This window comes from Nicrophorus vespilloides, unplaced genomic scaffold (genome assembly GCF_001412225.1).
Source record: "Nicrophorus vespilloides isolate i.1.1-1 unplaced genomic scaffold, Nicve_v1.0, whole genome shotgun sequence".
Classification (NCBI taxonomy): Eukaryota; Metazoa; Arthropoda; class Insecta; order Coleoptera; family Silphidae; genus Nicrophorus; species Nicrophorus vespilloides.
The window spans coordinates 176,373-195,473 of record NW_017099242.1 but is presented as its reverse complement, the minus strand read 5'-3'; the positions used below and the strand labels follow the sequence as shown (position 1 = coordinate 195,473).

General features: G+C 35.6%; 1 protein-coding gene across 1 annotated transcript; it reads right to left on the bottom strand.

The window, feature by feature from the left end:
• Window positions 1-35: 35 nt before the first annotated feature.
• On the bottom strand, window positions 36-19,043 carry LOC108564235 (protein unc-79 homolog). The gene is made up of 31 exons (XM_017923207.1): window positions 18,715-19,043; window positions 12,248-12,367; window positions 12,026-12,187; window positions 11,774-11,944; window positions 11,451-11,720; window positions 11,110-11,339; window positions 8,704-9,296; window positions 8,176-8,654; window positions 7,741-8,108; window positions 7,530-7,685; window positions 6,532-6,649; window positions 6,143-6,464; window positions 5,751-6,090; window positions 5,481-5,685; window positions 5,235-5,426; window positions 5,109-5,183; window positions 4,429-4,928; window positions 4,232-4,373; window positions 3,344-4,183; window positions 2,678-3,251; window positions 2,485-2,625; window positions 2,176-2,425; window positions 1,871-2,122; window positions 1,704-1,814; window positions 1,444-1,560; window positions 1,225-1,389; window positions 996-1,168; window positions 698-941; window positions 499-639; window positions 324-446; window positions 36-260 (listed from the first exon to the last, which is right to left on the bottom strand). The coding sequence occupies exons 1-31, from the start codon at window positions 18,815-18,817 to the stop codon at window positions 66-68; spliced, it is 7,872 nt and encodes a 2,623-aa protein (XP_017778696.1). The 5' UTR covers window positions 18,818-19,043; the 3' UTR covers window positions 36-65.
• Window positions 19,044-19,101: the final 58 nt, after the last annotated feature.

Sequence of the window (19,101 nt, the reverse complement as noted above, 5' to 3'; positions counted from 1 at the left end):
AAAAAAAAAACAAAACAAAAACTAACTTGGTTTATTTCAAAATTTATTTGTTTACTTTTCACTAACTACAAAGAATAGAATTGCGTAGCAGTCGACGATTGCAGTTCAATTTGACCCATTTTAAACTGCAGCCGTTGAAGCCACTTCAGCAAAACAGGATTGTGTATATATTGTTTAGACTTTTCTGGAAGTACTTCGGAATGGATTATCGGTACGAAGTTGCGACAGTTCTGTAGTCTGACTTGAAGATGACCAGGCAACTGGAATGTAAGTGATATTGTTTTAGCGTACCATCAGTATAAAGTTATTAAAATTCAACTTGCCTGTATTTGATTGGAGCAAAGTACTGGTGTCCAGAGAGGTAACAATTTCCCTACAAACGTCGACTGGCATTCGATCAGAGCTTCTAACATGCTCAAAAAATGCAAACTGACTATTTCGCTTAACTGAAACGAAGTATTTATGTAAATCTGGCATTGTCTAGAAATTAATTGTTACCATTTTAGAATGCTGCACTAATTGGAGAATACATGGGGTGACTTTGTCCCAGAAATGAAACAATATGTTCATGGTAATATTGTAGGCCTCTGAAATAGGCAGATGAGAACTTAGGCCTTGTTCCAAATATACTGTCCAAAGCTAAATAAGAATGTCGGTTGGTTATAATCGGCAACGGAACACTAAATTTTTTCGTTACCTGACACAAAATGAAAGTGTGAAATAAGGAAGACATATGGAGTACCGAAGCTTTGGGTTGTTCAGCGAATCCAGCCATTATAACTTGAATATGATCAGCTATTTGACAGGAGGCTTCTTGCGGTATTGGTTGGCTCAAAGTATGGCCGTGTCCACCGCCATGCAAAGCAGTATGCATCAAAGATCCCAACAATAACCATGACAACAATCTAATATGACTAATGCATTCTACAAACTCTTTAGGTCTAAAACATATATTAATATTTACTGGACGGGCTCAAAACGCGAGATTTATTTACGTTTGTTGTAATGTAGATGAATTATAGAGCCAAGGGAGGTATCGAGATACGGCCCTATTATCCCTGCCATTGCCTCTGGTGATTTCCAAGGCTAGATACTGCGCGACACCACATTTTATAATGCCCCCAATGGTGTCTTCGTTCAAACCCACTGTTACTCCTTTACAATAACTCTTAAAAGCAAAGACTTTATTGATACAACTGCGTAATTAAATTCATGAAATAATACTTTTATCTTGGCCAAGGTGTGGAAGTCGGTCAAGAACTCGAGGATGTCACCCAGGTGGAGTCTCATGCACTCAGAGACGCTGGTATTGAAGATTGGTCCGTAGTCGAAGTAGTATGGATTTGACTCTTGCAATACTACATTTGCTGGAATTGATCCACCTATATCCTAAAATCCCAAATGATTAACAGTCGGTAAATTTACTGGTTTTATGTGTTTTACCTGAAGCACTAAGTTGATTAACATCAACAAATTCGAGTCTGGTATTGATGTTTTAAACTTTAAAGCTTGAACCAACTCGTACACAACCATGCGGCTTAAAATCAGCTTATCACGATCCTAAAAATAGCGATTTGGAGGGGAAGGGTATTAATAAAATTAACTAATGCGGATCCAAGATGATCAATATTGTCCACGTGGGAAAAACGAAAAAGTTTTAAATAAGCACACTGGATCCGCCTTAGCATAATGTGAAAACATACCTTCGTGAAAGCTCTATTGCATAAGTAACATACATCGACTAGATAATTATATTTTAATACGTTTGTTTGAATTGCGTAACTCAGTACTTTGGAAAATGGTTCGAGTATTCCCTGGAAGTTTCGATGTTAGTATCAGCGGGCACATAGAATCAACGACCCGCACTTACTTTGTATTGTGATATAACGGGTATCTTAAATATGGTTATCATGATCCTTAGCAATGGCATTATATCTTCTACCGTGTTCAGTAACAGTATTAACTTCCTAAATAATATTTCTAATTGCTGTAATACATTGTTCCATATAGGAGACGTAGGTCCTAAAGCTGCCTCTAAAGGCAAACAATCTAAGTAACAAGCCATATTCTCTAGTATAATTGGCATCGACTCGACAGGCAGCGTTTTCTTCGAGTTTAATGTCTACAATTTTTCAAATAAGTAAAATTGTAAAACTTGCATCAAATCTTACTTACTTCTAACAACAATTGTAAAGGCGCTACAGGGCCCAACTCATTGAAATCAATCAATGCTTGTATAACACTTTTAAAAAATTGTATGCGCGTCGTGGTTACTGCATGAGTTTGGAACATCTGAATGAATACTCCATTAGGTGCAAGCTGGTGTAGTACGCATCTAAGAAATTGATGAGCCACGCTTATAGCACCACCAGGTAAATGGATATTGCTTTCGCTTTGCCAAGGGTAGTTCGCGTTCGTAGCAACTCTAAAAAATAATGAAAATTAGTAAGTTCCAATCTGGTTAGCTTAGAAGAAAAGAAATACTTAGCAACGATGCTTAATATATCTGGTAACAGAGGTGCAGCCAACGCTGGTTCTCGATGTATAAACGTCCCTAAAGTAACAATGCAAAGTCCAACTTCTTCATCGCTATATTCTTCAATCATAGTCCCGCATTCGGAACATCTGTAATTAGGCATTTTTAAAATTATTTGTAATATACGATGTATTTTCATACCTTTGGTTAACGCATTCTTCACCAATTCGAAAAGAACTTTGTTTGAGTTCGTTTATATCTAGCTTCGGGGATGCCTGTGGACTATACCAAGAACCTGGCTTCACGGGATCGCGAATTGCATAAGCTCCCATTGTGAAGGGCCCAATTTTTCTCATCCTCTGTCGAGCATTCAATAAGCCATCTTCAATATTCGAAGTAACTACGCAAAAATGCTCATCGCTAATAATGTTGCTATTCAATCCACATGTTTTACGTTTATTGTCAGGGTTTGATATTTTAAATACTGAATCTTCGATATCAATCGGATTCGGTGGACTCTCCAAAGCTACTTGCTTAATTAACCTTCTGGGACTATGCGAATGGATCTGATGGATCTGCACGTGCTCTTTAATATCGTTTTTCTTGCAGTCTAGTTTCGTATTCGGTTGTATAGTGATGCCTAAAGCTTGTCGAACTTTATCTACTAACTGAGCGATATCTTTATTGTGTTGCCCTATGGGCAATAATCTTTCTTGGCTAGGAATTTCTAACTGTGAATCGACACTAGGTAAGAACGATGATATTCTCGGCGAATCTAAAATTATGTAAGAACGTTTACTCCCTTTCAAGAATTATACCAGATTTGTACCTAGGTTTATCTACATGAAATGAAGATATTTGTATTACCTGGCGTTCGTGCCGATCCAATCGGCAACAGTCGTTCGATCGATGGCGCGGGAAGTAAGTGCTGATTTTGATTCTTATAACAGTCGTCGCAATCTGAAACCGGAGTACAAACTGGAGTAATACTAGGTTCTATAACCTTTTTATGCTTTCCTATAGGCGTAGGTTTTGTGATGTGGTGAGTATCAATCGATGAGCAGGTAACTTGTCTGTGCGAATCCGTGGTTACAGTTTTTGCCATCTGGATATTCGGAACACCCGCTACCAACGCGGCTGTATTAACAAAGCCAGAGAACTTGCTGCGATTCTTTGCATAACTATCACCCTTGCCGAGGTCCTGTATCGTAAAGTTCTTGTGTTCCCAAGATTTTACCGAGTCCTCCTCGCTGCCGATGAACCACGTCGGCCTCTTATTAGATTTACCTTTCTCCCTCTTGATCTCCAAAGTATCGAGCATCTTTAACACTGTCCGATCTTGCTTCAAGACGCTGCACTCGTCGCCAGTTTCTTCAAATTCATCTTGAACACTTCCGTGCAATGTGCTATCGGACAGATCACTCTCTGGTATGGCTATTAGTTCAGACTCGGTTTCATCTCCATCTAAACTGAATTCAGTAGTTTTCCGAATCCGTTCTTTCTTATCAGGTTGAATAGCTTCTTCCCAGTGAGTTTCCATACTAGCTGCAGACGATGGTTTTGTATACATAACTTGCGATTTGCCACCTTTTGAACTTACAGACACTTGGACTGATTGCCCTTCACCCGAATACATCGGTGATAACGGAGGAGTAGTCACCCGTTCAATATGTTCATTGTCTGTGCCTAAAGATGGTTGACTAACATCTGAAAGATCAACATTTCTAAACTGAATATACAAATAGTTTGGTTTACCTCTAGATCTTGATGGTGGAACGCCCATAGCTATTGTTGCCGGAATACGTTTGCACTGATGATGTTGAGCGTCCAACGAGTTCAAAACTATTTTTATTAACGAACTAAGTTGCATACATTGAGGCTGCTGAATATACTGATACTGAAATATAATTGTGAATAGTTACTACAAGAGATGCGAATGATAGTTTAACTACCTTATATAACAAGACAACTAATGACATTAGCCAGTTCCGTCTGCTTTGGGATTCTAGAGCCCATAAGCTATAAGTTGGTTGTTGGAATTCTAAACTATTTGGTATATAAAAAGGTGACGGAGCATATTGCAATAAAATTAACGAAGTCGACAATAGTATTCTACCCATCAGATGATTTTGGTCCATCAACTGCGGTAGAATCGAAAGATATACATTGAACGCTGGTGAAGTCCGCAATCGTTGCGGCGGTAAATATAGACCTCTGTCGTTCTGGCTGTAACCCAATAGTAAATAAAGATGTCTAAGAACAATTCCCTGAGTTTTTGTGATCTGTTTATCTTCCGTTGGGAACGCCTGGTCTGATCTGGACAGAAACTGTAGCAACAAGAACACCAGCAGATGCATCGTCTCTTTGTCCGACTCCTCCAAATCGATGACCCGTTGCAAGAATCCGATGATATTTTGATCATCGACGACGTTCAATGAATGCATATGGCCATCTGCAAATCAATTAATTAATAATGTCACTAGACTTTCTAACATTTTATTCATGCATTTCCCCATGCTTTCTTATTCGCTTTTTTTTTTTCGACTTACGCACACCCATCATGCGCCCACTACAGCAAGACACTATATCTAGTTTCTACCTGGGATGCTGATACTAGTGCCTAGAGACTGACCGAGTCCAAACCTGGAACTTTTCCGTTTCAAGATCGGGGCTGAGTATTGTCGACTGTACACTTTTTCTTTTGATTCTAAAATTTAAAAAGTTAATAATATTATGAATAATTCTTTGATTCGAATACCTTTAACATCGTGACGGGGTAAAATGGAAGCTGGTGCTGACATTGTGCGTTTGTAAGGCCATTTCGTTCCGAAGCTTGCGCTCAGCGTTTTCACTGAGCTCAGGCAACTTCCGTCTGATTGAGAGAGCGCTTCATTTGCTCTATGCAGCTTCCTTAAGAAGGCCTCACTATTTACTTCTGTGTTTCGTAAATCTGCAATACAAACATGTTAGCTGAAAATGTGTTAAAGTTAACAAAAGTTTATACCTCTTAAATATGTAACTATGTCGCCTGATTTCTCTAAATTAATTTGTGCTTCTAGAAATAATGTATCAAAACGGTTCAGGAAAAAATCCCAGTTTAAAATTTTTCTCTCGCTTAACGAATTGTGCAACTGATATATTGATTGGAGCACCATTGGCCTATCGACAATTACTGAGTCGAATTGGGTTTCCAAACACATAATCAATGACTAGAACAAAATATTATTATAGGAAAAAAAAAAAACGTGGATGGATCAATTTGTAAAACTGTTACCTTTATTGCGCTGTCGTGTATTGTCCCTAAATATAATGTGGCTCTTTGTGCGATATAGACATTGGAATCATCCATACTTGAAATTAGATAGCAAAATGCATTTGCTAAGGCAGCTTGTAATGACAAATTATTGCGAAGTGGACTGGAATCCATAAATCTAGCTATAACAGTAACACGCTCCACGGCGACAAAACGTACTCGCCAATCGGTGCTATGGAATTCTTCCTGTATAACCCTCCAAAACACGTCGGAACCGGCTGGCAAGGTTATACAGTGCAAAAGCAAAGGCACTGATTCTTGGCAAATGTGCGAATGTTCCGCATTGCATAAATTCCATAAACTGAAAACAATAATAGTTAAGATAAGGAAACGGATGTAACGTGCGATTATACTTCTTAATCAGCAGATTCTCTTGACACCAAATGAAAAAACCGCGGTGTTCTTTGGAGGCTTTTGTACATGCGTCTCCATGTAAAATCAGAACATTCAAACATTGCAGCATGTAGTACAGCACATCGGGCTTCTCCATTTTTGGCAGTTCGTGAAGTAGTTGGTAAATATACTGCAGAGGCTGCGGTAGCTCCTCGACGATGAATTTGAACTTCCCAATTGATGTATGCCAGAAGTTTTCCATGTCGTCCCCCAAATCGGATTCCATCGGCTCGTCGTTCTCACCAATCACCTGAGGCTTTGCCACCTGTACTGTTGCCGTAGCTACGATACACGTGCAGATATATTAAGAAACGTAAGTGATCATCTCAAAAGGTTGTTCATTCATTACCAACATCCGACTCCGACAATGTAATAGCCCTCGCCACAGCTGATACCACCTTCTCTGCTGGAATTATAGCAGCCAGGTCTAATTGCTCGGAGACAGTCTCCACGGTGGCAGTCATAATCTGTAAAAAGGTCTTATATCTAAACCGCTTGTGAATAATCCAGAGAACTTCCTCAGACTACGAATCATACTTTCCTGTTCAAGTTTGTACCCAACAAGAACTAATAATTACAATAATCGTAGGAAAAAAAAATAGTATCATGCACATTAGAACAAAAAGAAGAAAATAGTTCAGCTGGAAAGAATCGACAGATATCATCTCAATTTAGAATCAATAGAGAAATGCAGAGGAGAAATTGAAGCGAAGCTGAATCAATTTAACCATGCATTTTAAATGCATCGAGTTTCGCATTTACATGGTTTATTCGTATTCCTGGTAAATGTATCATAACGACAATTTAATTTTATACTATAAAACGTACGAATTAAGATATTTACAATATATATAAAAGATCATAAGATGCACCCAATTCTAAGTTGATTTTCTACGAAAATAAAAAACCGGTGCGCCTTATGGTCCGAGCATAATCGGTTTATTAAAATCACGAAAGGGGACGAAATAAACCGACGTAAGAAGCGTACTGAATGCAATTTCTTTTAATACTTCTATTTAATTAGGTTTGATTTATAAAAACTTTCGTTTTTCCGTAGCAATGTTAATTTGTTTTTTAGTAGTTTATACATGATTATTGCTGTTATTAAAATCATGCGAGAATCATTAACTTCTAACACTTCTACTTTGTGTTTACTTTCCCTAATCCTTCACGTTTTCAGTTTGTAAAATGATTATCGTATTAATTTTTGTGGAAGATTTGATGGCATGCGGGGATTGGGAAATGGTTGTGGGTGGTGATATGTATGCGATGGTTTCGGCGTTGTGTTTTTCTTCACCGTCGCCGCTGTAGTCCCTAGTCGCTAGATGTCGTGTGTTTATAACGTACCGAACAGACATGCGGCATATGAACCAAAACACCACCAACCGAATGAATTTCAGGGATGGGCATATTCAAAACAACATCTGACTTGGAATCTTTTTTATCGCTCTCCGGAGGGCTCTTCCGGTTATGTCCATCATCCTGGTTCTCTTCGAGGGGCGGCTGAAAGGAAAGTTGTGTTGCAGACGGTGGCGGTAGTGAAGGGATCAATACTCACGTCGGGTGGATGCGCCGGGTAAATCGGCGACAGATATTTGATTAGCTGCAGCGACAGTTGGTGCCACATGATGCTGGACTCGCAGTATCCGCATTCCGACTCTCGCTTGCAGCTATGACCTCCGATCCAAGCAGCTGTTACCATACACTTGAGAAGCCAGCAGACGTCCTTGCATAGCAGCGAGTTCAAGCCTGTGTGCTTGTCGATGTCTTGCAGTTCCATTTGCTTCAAGAGAATATCCAACATAAGAATACAACAAAACAGGTTCCTTTCGGCATCAGTCTCGAATTGTGTTTGATGAGAGAATCGTCCTTCGTCATCGGACAAGGAGGTAGTAGCCGAATCGACGCAGTCCTCGATCACCGGGGCTTAAGAAATAATAAAAATAAAGAGAATTCAATTAACCTGAATCACCTAGACTTACGACGGACTTACTGATAGAGTTAACGTTATTCGGAGTGGCTACAAGGAAACCGTTGGCAGTAATGACCTCCGGCTTCTGCTTGACGATCTTCTCACTGACCTCCTCGCCGCACTTCATATACTTAACCCCATCGCCGAAGATGGAAAATAATAAATTTAACGGTATCACAATTTCTAACATGGTTAACGTTTGCAACCAATGTAAAGCTTGTTCTTGTACTTTTGCAGAAGTTTTCTCGAATCGCTGCGCAACGAAGTTGTACATCTTTTTCGCATCGAATCCCAGCGGACTCATCTCCGTGTCCAGGATCTTGCTCAAGATGATTCTAAGTTCCGGCAACTCTTTTTCAGGCACATCGTTTACTACAGCTTCCATCCAATGCGGCATCACGTAATCCCATATATCTTGCGTTATTACTTCATATGGGACCAAGCAAAACAAACGGTTGAGGCCATCTTTCAAGTGGGACGTCCTGGATGCGAGTGTGTCCCTGCAATATACAAGTAAGTAATGCGAATGCATAGATGTATTGGAATTACCAATGGCCTCCGACTCTTGCGTACTCAGGTGGATGAGGCAACAGGCAAGAAATGAATAATTGGTAATGCGTTGCGCTGATGTCTCTCAACCATCCACACACGTTTTCGGTTTTCAGCTTCTCCAGCGTGCTCTCATCTTGACCATCATACGAATATGCGGTCATATGAAACCAGTGAAAGAGCATGGCTAGTAGCCGCCCCAATATTTCTATCGGAGTGTTCTCGTCTGGCGTACAACGACCCACTAGCAACCAAACGCCATATCTACCCAATAGTTGTCGTTCCTCTAATGTTATGTTATCCACCGAAGGCACCGGGCTTTTGTTGTCGCTGTTCTCTTTCGTTTCAGTTGATGTTCCTTTCGCTTCTTTCAGTAGACTTACCACTGCTTCTACCATATACGTCTGCATTTCGGCGTCCATTGACCACGTTGGTGGCAAACTTCTGTGCACCACGTGGTCACCACCTCTTCTATTATTATGTCGGTTGTTGTGACATTGCTCGCAGTAACGAATTGGATGGTTTCCGTTGTAGCTTGCACATTCCGTCGAAAAGCAGATTGATATGGCTGATTTGTCAGTAGAGCGACAGTTCTGAATAAATAAGATTCATTATTAATTCTTCATCTCAGCACAATTAAATAAATACAGATTGCTTCCCCTTTGCAACATTTCGATTTATGAATTTTTCTAAGTTACAAAACAATTCAGACAACAATTTACTTTAATTTTTTAAATATTATCTATTTATTATCACGTATTTTTTTTATTTATATTTATTATATATTTACAATAAACACATATGTTTTGCTCATCTTTGGTTTCTTTTCATTGATTTTTTGTTTGTTTAGTTTTTTAAAATTTTATCTTATAGCATACTCTTTTTTTTAATCTTAAATCCTTTTCAACCTCGATTCCGAATTTCTCACTGTTGTCTATGGAATCTTAGTTACATAAAAAGTTGCCCCGTAACAGGGGCGGATCTGCAAGTTTGTGGCTTCATAACACTGTTTGAACAACACTGTCTGGGGACTGGACTAAAACTATTAGACATATCCAATTAACTCAAGTTTCGGTTTTTTCGGTTTTGGCCGCGAGACTGACGCTGAGCTGCAGCGCTTAAAGACCTAAATGTGCCTAAATCCACTCCTGTCCTGTAGTCATCACTCGCGGTTGTTATTTTCACCTATTGAGATCAATTATAGAAACACTTAACTGAAGCTCTTTTATTCCAATTATCATTAGTTTTTCTTATTGAATATGGAGTCTAATGCTATCCACATATCATTTGTTATATATCAATTTTTAATGCTTCTTTACGAATTTATTACTCAGTTCCCTCTATTTGTATTTTAGGGATTGTTAATTTCTTCAAAATATTATTTATTGTTATCGACATGTTATGTTCCCATGGAAACTCCTATAGTCTTTGGTTTTGATGTTGAAAAGACCGAAAATCTTTACTATGGTCCTTCTATTCACACTCTCCGACGGATCGGTGGAACAATCCGTCCTATGCGTACTTCCTAATTTGTTCCATGTCTCCTGCAGTCAGCTGCTCCATATTTAAATGTTTCACATCTATTAAATGGGAGTCGGCGTATTCGGAACCACTGGATGTCTACTCTATCAATCTCTCATACGGCTTCGGCCGTTCCATTGTCAACCACACCTCATACAATATTTGTGTTCTATTCATTCTATTTCATCCAAAATCATATAAAAATAACTGATAAAAATACACTTTCTTCACGGTGTCCGTTGGTGTGATAGTGTCTCACTGCACCAATTGGTTTCCTTGCCTTCTTCTGCGATTGCATTGCTATAATAGCTATAATATTGCTCCTCTACCCCAGGGGTTGGCGACCTTTTTTTTCACTTAAATTTTTTAAAGGAAAAACAACCCACACTTTGAGAACTCCTGCTCTACCCAACAATACTAATCCATGTCTTCAACGGCTTCACCGGACTGTACGATTTTTTATTTATTTATACTATGTACAGTTCTGGTATGTATTTTATTGTTCTGTGCATCGCTCCAATCACGGCTGTCGTGTTTTGTTAATATGTCTATGTGGGTATCCCAATTTAGTTTGTCGTTTATCGTTATCCCTAAATATTTAGTGAATTTATTTGATTAAATCGGATATTGCCTGAATTTGTCATGTCACGTAATTAATTCAAGTAGTGACCACAGTAAAGCACTAGATAATTGCTAGTAAAAGGTTTTGTCATTTTATATAAAAGATATATTTGTTTTTTTTTGCTGTTGATGAGATTGTTTTAATACTATATTTATTTTTTAGAATTGTTTGATATTCATTGTTGTTGATTATTGGGAAATATGTTACAAATACTAATGAAAATTTGCAAAAGCGAGAAAGTATACTAAAAAAAAATTACTCACTTTGTTCTCGCAAACCATTGAAACTTGTTGCATGGGATGCAGAATGTCAAAAAACATCTGATTTGGATGCTCTCGGTGGATTTCATTAGCGCATTCAATACATAAATACAAAGGTGGTGGTGAATCAGTTGCGAATGTAATGGAAATGCAATGATCATAGCAGACTTTGGCGGCCTCCGCATTTCCGGCGTTCGGACAGGAATCCCTTTGACATACGAACGGTGCCGGATCTGTAGGAAATAAGCCAATTAGGATCAAAGGTTCTCATTTTCCAGCAACGATTTTCCGACGTGTACGAGTATACAATATATAGATCAAAGGCTTCCTGGTTATACATGTACCTGCAATTTTGCAAATGAGGTTCTTCCGGTCGAACAAATTAGGATTAAATGTAGGCCAATAGTAAAACAAAAGTTTTGCAGCGGACGAACGTGCTGCGCTGTTTCCATAAGCTATAACGCTCAAGATGTCTTTCAAGATTGATTGCTTTAAGGTCATCAGGCACTCGAGCAGCTGGCAATGGTGAGCGGGATTCGTGGAGTATTGAAAGACCATCATTATCACAGCAGATACGGAATTACTGATGTCGTAATCCTTTTCTTTGTGGCGAGCTGAAAACAGATGTAATTGCGGCGCGGCTTTTGCGAATAGTTCGTTAGTATACTTATTGTGAATGGGAGGATGTAGAAGCATAATGAGTTGACGATGTCTTGATGAAGGGCACTCGGCAAGACGGCGATGGATGAAGCAGTCAAATAAGGAAGATTGTCAATCAGGTCGTGCTCTAAAAAAGGCAGTAAACAGCCGAAACATTGGAGTATTGCTTGGCCGAAAGCTGAAATTCGAATTAGACTCACGTGAGAACAGGGCCCATAGATAAATAAAAATAAGATGGATGTTCACTAGTTTTGATTACCGTGCAAGCCGTACTGGATTAAAGGTGCAACTTCGATCAGAGGGATTAAAGAGTTGTAGAGACCTTTGTAGTCGAGGCTAGGGTATAAACCCATGCGAGTAGCGTCCATTTCTGGATTTTTTAGAAGCTCAAGAGGAGAATTGGGTACATCTTTTAAGACCGCTGTAAATAAACTTCTTTAATCTACTTCTCATACCCCACAATTAGCTGTGGACAACTTACAAAGCAGTGTTTGTGAGAAGTATTTGATGGTATTTGCTATGTCCACCCCCGATGGGGGTGGCATAACCCCTTGCATAAGCCGTAACTGGAAGTCATATAGGTTGCGTATTTTGACTGTAACTAATAATATATTAAGATTAATTCGATTCCATCACATTTCATCTTCCTTTTTTTTATATATAGATAAAATATAAAGATTTAATAAATATGTATAAAATTTGAAGGGAAAGGCAGCATATAACAAAAAAAAGTGTAAACACTCAGAAAAATATATTGGGTGCATTTTTTTTTTTAATGTTTATATTAATATTTACAGGTTGTATCGGAAATGTCTAGCCAAGCTTAAGATATAAAATTGATTCTCAAACTTTCACAAACTCGAACCGCAAAACTTTTTCTATCAACAACGGCAAAGCAATTTTCCTTTGAACTTTTACTTTTTTAAATCCAGCCGATAACTCCATAAGTTGATTACAAACATTATTTTTAATCAACATAAACATGAAATAAAAAATTATAAAATATTTATGCTTTGCAATGTTGGAGTTTTTCATGTACAAATGTTAAAACATTTGCTTAAATTTTGTGGTATGCTTTTTCATGAGATTTTTAAATGATATTTGTTTATTTTAAATTAATTGAATGCAAAGTATTGCTTTAGTATCGGGTGATATTCTTTGATAACTGTATTTCTTAGAAGGTTTTTCTTCTAAATTGGATATCAAAATGATAAATGCTACCACTGGGACAGATTATTGTAAGTTATGAAATCATGTAACAATAGATAACTTTCATTACTTTCATGGTAAATGAGAATATCTTAAGATTTAAGTAATAGTTCTTTAAATACGTAATGTAAACTCTAACATTGTGTGAAAATAAGTTGTACAATAAATAGAATCATATATATATATATACAAATGCTAAAAATAACTAATGTGATATAACCAAAGCGTCAAGTATATTGAATGAATTGTAGATACGTATCTCGTGAGCTAACGACACGAATATTGGAATTCTGTCATGTAAATACAAGCATGAATTATTACTACAAATTCCGTATTTGTTTTTTCCTTATTTTTCTTTCCTTTACACATTGATTCAATCACATTAATGTACAATCTCGTGAATGAAATATTCGAACGTCATGAGATGGTTGTAGGATGTCAATAAGGCAACATTACACAACGTCATCAGATTGTATAAATAGATCCATATCATTGAAAGGATATTTGGGTAGATGATTCAGTATATCTGACGACGACATTCTTATATTGAAGTCACAGTTAATTTCGGAGGGTTCACCTAGGCATAGTAAAGCGTAATATTTTTCTAAATAATTGGAGTCCAATTTTTCGATTTATATCTAAACCAAAAAAAAAAACGAGATAAAAAGGAAAAAAAGACGTCAACAAAGAATATATATATATATGATACAACAACAAATATTTTCCCAAAAGAAAATCTGTTAATTATACAAAGTGAAGAAAAAGAAAAGAGAAGAACCTAATTACATTTACGACTACAAATCAATAAATCTTTTTAAAAGTTTTAATGTTTTCCGTTTACTGCGGGTGGAAGAGAATTTAGATGTTATATTTGTTAAGTCTTAAGATTAATTGAAGTGGTAGGGCAATATGCTAGTATTAAGATTTTTTTCTTTAAAGTTTTAATAATTTGCAACAACGATAAATTTCTATAAACAATTACTATTTTTAGTTTATTTCTTTTAAAATAAGTCAAGTACAAAATAACTGAAACATTAAAATGCAAATCACAACTCTAATTTGTATATACCGAAATTTAACATTTTCATTTCTTTTTTAATATCAGAATTATTGATTGAGCTTCAACATCTTAAAATATTACTAACAAGAAAATATTTATAAACGTATTTTCTAATTGTTTTCTCTTCACATGAACATCATATTTGAAATGTACTTCTTCTTTGGTAACATTAACAAGTTCATCCAACATTGTTGTTGTACTGATACCCAATTGCTAGTGACACCTGTAACTAAATGTAATTTAGATGACCATAGGTTGTGAATCTTAGTTTTCGTTAATTCTTTCAGTAGCGTTCCTTTATTGTTTTTTTTTTTTCTAAATAAACTTAAGATACTGTAACAACTGCTTGATATAATTGGTTTGATATAAAATATATAAAAGGAAATTGAATGGGAGAAATGTAATATGACGTATATTCAAATTTGATCCGTATAGAGATGGAAATAGACCAACCGACCGAGATGAAATTTCCTTTCAAATGTGATTGAAAATACGCGAAGGAGTGGTATGGAAATTATTTGCGAATGGAAATGTTACATGCGTCGGAATGCAATCTATTTTCGGTATAACGGAATATAAGGAAATGAAACATAGAGCGTAAACTGCAAAATGCAAGCTGAGTACAAATAAACAACTGTGACATTGGATAAATAGAGATACAAAAGGACACTCGATACAAAGTTAACCGAAGGTTATCTAAATAAAGGAAAGTATCAGCAGATCCACGTATAGCGGAATAAATGCACGACTCCACCGATACAAACATAATCGATGTTTACATAATATTTACCATTAAAAGTGAACAATGCTCTGGCATAGAATATGACTCAGAAAGTAATAATATAGAAATGATAGTTTTTTTATAACTGTTTTAAACAAATAACATATTAAGTTACACAAATCCGTTCATTATCAATTCTTAGTAGTGGCATGAAAACACATACAAACATACATTATTAATGGATATTTGTCATCTCTTTTTATGTATTTCATGCATTTTGAGTGTTATCTACGAATCAACAACAAACTTCTTTTTATTTGTAAACATAAATCCAGCGCAGACAACCAACAAAAAATAATGCAAATATATGTGAAGTTTGCTTTAAACCTCACAGCCTTTTTATTGCTTTTTATCACTCTTCCCAGACAAACATGTGATTCATAAATATATAAAAAAATGTTCTGTTTTTTTAACCAATTTGATTACAACTTTGTACGTTTTTTATTTTTTGTTAGTTTTCTATTTTTCATGTAAGTTTTATATCTGAAAGTTATCTTTATTTTCTTGATTTGGACATTTTTATTACTTTAGAGAAAATGTCTTGATTGATACTGACTATGAAAATATGTTAGTCTTTAAAATCTCTGGTTCTCCTTTTTTTGTCAGATTATACAATATATAAAATGAACAACTGTTACGTTAATCGGACTTAATTTAGGGGTTTCCTAGATCGGTTAACGAATAATCCGGACAACGAACACTTTCACGAACGCTTTGTATTCGAACAACGAACAAACCGATTCCTTTGAACGAATTATATTCGTTAACTAATCACTCACACTCTTCGTTTGCATGAACGTACTATCTTTCAGCCAAGCCTACACTTTGCCATAGAAAACTGTTATCTTATACATATATGTTTCAATTCCAATTTATTTTATTAATAAATATATTTATATGTTTTGAATTCATAAACATTGATATTGCACAACACTGAAAATTATCAATGCTTGCATAATTACAAATTAGAACAAAGGTTTATACTAACAAATAGATGACAATGGAATCTAAATTGCAAGTGAATTCATGCGTACACGATCGATCGATTCCCTCTTCACATAGGAAGAAACACCCTTTCAGTGCAAATCCTCGCACATTCATACAATCGATTACATTAATATTATTTGCTCTTTATTCGGCTTTCCGTTGGCGAAATGATTAGTTTTGACTAGCCGCCAATGAACAATTTTGTTAATTACACAATTGAAATTGAAATTGCGTAACCACTTCATCGCTTTATCTATTTTACATTGAATGTAATTATAATAGGACAAACCACGTAGAACCCGGGTGACGTGTGTCTTCGTGGGTGTATTCATCTAATTTTTGAATTAAAATGTAATCGATCGATCGCGTTTTCATCCACATTCCGCCTCGATTTGGTTTAATTAACAAGGCTATTGATGCATCGTCCTATTAAAAGCCCGAATAACGTACTGTATCAGATTTCTCTAAATTGCGATTTAATTCGAATCGATTCGCAGCTAAATCCGCATTTTGTAATTCTCAAACACAGTGTTTGGTTTCCTATACGAAATGTTTGTTTACAAAGTTCAACTTGAAAACTAACCTTCTATTAGTTAACCAAAGCATTTAATTCAATGAAACTTCGCAATTTAAATTTGTTGTACATAAACATTCATCTATCCAATATATTAAAGTTTCATTTTTTTTTAAATTTTTTGTTTCATATTTTTTTCCTATTTGCAGTTAAACCAATATAAACGAATAATACATGAAAATCGACAGACTGAAACATCAATTATCCATGGAATTTGTTCGAACAATAACAATGCTTTTTAATGCAATAATTATAAAAATATTATACATATATACGCTTTATTTATTATATTATATAAATACAATAAATTATGTTATCAACGCGTATGTCTAGTAGCTGAGTCTACTATAAAAGAGTCTGACTTGCGCATTTGGACCTGTAGTTTCCTTTTGAACCCATGGGAGGTTTTTATCAACTTGGTGGTATTGGAACTGAAGAATGTCTATTTTTTGTCATCAAGAGAAAATAAATTAAGAGTAATAGTTTTGAATATAATGGTGAGAGCAATATTGACCAGATGCGTACAATTCAGTGACCTTGGTTTAGAAGTGATCTTGATGGAGTATAATCTGATGATTTTATTAACAATATCTTGACATAATAAGCAATACTTTTAAGTGCAAAGTAAAGGTAAATAGGAAGATACTAGTGATATTTTATAGGATTAATACCATCAAGGTCATTTACGGCACTTAGTTTTGGATTGCAACTGTGACATCATTATAAAAGAGACAAGCTTAAGCAATTCTTATTAGTTTGGTTTGCGACTATATACTGAGTATTTGTTTCGTGTGAAAGCAGTCAAAGTAAGTCATTATTAACATGGTCGAATATCTCGAATTAATACTTTGTAGTGCAAAGTGAAGACAAGTAGGAAGATACCAGTGGTATCTTATAGGATTAATACCATCATGGTCATTTACGTCACTTAGTATTGGAGTCGCTGCTAGGGGAATTGCAACTGTGACATGAGTATAAAAGAGTCGAGCTTAAGCAAGTCTTATTAGTTTGGTTCGCGATTTTGTACTGAGTAGTGGTTTAGTGTGAAACCATGGGAATTTCATATGGACATAGTCGAATTAAAAGTACTGATATACAGCTTAAGTTTACTAAAACTAAGTATGAACTATAAACAATGATTTTGTTTAAGAAGATTTGTATACAAACATGTACATTGTGAGAAAGTTATTGAGTGAAATAATGAATATAAACTGACTTAAGTGAAGACAACTGGAAAGATACCAGTGTTACTTTAACAAATTACGAAATAATTTAATCTAATTAAATAAATGAAAGATAAATTAAGTTTGTTCATTACATACACATTTGTAAGGACAATTTTAGTTTTGCTCATCTAGCAGGATTTTTCATTCAGGAATTAAATAGTAAAGCCAAGGACATTGAATCTTGAAGTTATAGTGATTGTGTTATAATTGTGAGTTGAGTATAAAAAAGTCGAATCAAACTTTTATTAACAACTACGAGGATTGAAGTTATTAAATATATTACATATTTTTTTTAATTAAATTAAATATTGATGAATTGGAATGTGTATACATTTTCTTATTAAATATTGAAACATACCAATAATATTTTAAAATCATTCATATGTATTAACCGAATTCGTTATTTCATTAAATATTTAATTGAATGTTTGTTCAATGAAATATTTGCAAAATGTGATTAATTTAATAGCTGTAATGTATACATATTTCTGTTTAAATATTTTACATTTGAAGTGTTTCGAACTTTTTGCATATATATCGTAATTATTTTACATGGTATACCTACATAGGTTTTGCGTTTATTTAAAAACTAATTTTGTTGGATTATATAAATGAAATTTGTGCACCATTTTGAATCACATTTCATATGCTTGCCTTTATTATATACGTATTAAACGTTGTTTTTATGTATTCAATATTTCATTGAAACCTATTATAAGCATGATATAAAATTAGTTTCTATTATTATAAAATCGTGAGTGGAATTTGTTTTTTTTATTGTATACGTTGAACGACTCGTTTATGCCATCGTTCTTATGAATGAAAGTTAGACATTTCGGATACACCCTGTATATACACCGAGGAGAAACTACAAAAGCTGCTCAATAAACAGAAGCATAACATATTCTCGAACCATACCATACGAATACTAGAATCAAAATGAAAATAAAAGAAAGAGGAAAGATTGAAGAGAAAAGAAAGAACATGCTCTGTGTGGACGAGTGTGGGGCATGTTTGGTGAACGGTTACGCTTCTGGATGTAATCTATCCTATATTGTAGAGAGCGGCGGCAATCATACATTAGAATTGGAAGGTAAAAAGAATTGCTTACATGCAGCAGCACGGGTACCCATGTTGACAATGCAGTCACAATAATCAAACGCAAGGGAAACACTGAGGTCACATTGTTTAAAACGTGCGGGAATCTTCAACATAGGGGCGGCTTCGTCATCCCATTAGAAATCAATAGTGGTAGAGAATAAGGATCTGGAGGATTCTAAAAGAATACAGGGACACAGGCACGAGCCTAGGTCCCAACATCCTAAGAACTGCTCGTTGCTCGCATCGCAGATCGATAGCATCCCGAACACTTACGCGACGCTATGTAGTGATGCACATAGCAATATCTTGCATGTGCTTCAATTATCGTAAATTATGTATCTGATGTAATTTATTTGTAATAATTTTTCTTCTTTTTCATATATATGTATACATATAC

Bases quoted from the DNA above. Each gene is read 5' to 3' on its own strand.
- LOC108564235 (XM_017923207.1), bottom strand. From the start codon at position 18,817: ATGTTGAAGATTCCCGCACGTTTTAAACAATGTGACCTCAGTGTTTCC. The intron at 12,368-18,714 runs GTAAGCAATTCT...ATATATTATTAG, and splicing joins GGGTACCCGTGCTGCTGCAT to TTACAGTCAAAATACGCAAC. The intron at 11,945-12,025 runs GTAATCAAAACT...TTCGAATTTCAG, and splicing joins AATCCAGTACGGCTTGCACG to CTTTCGGCCAAGCAATACTC.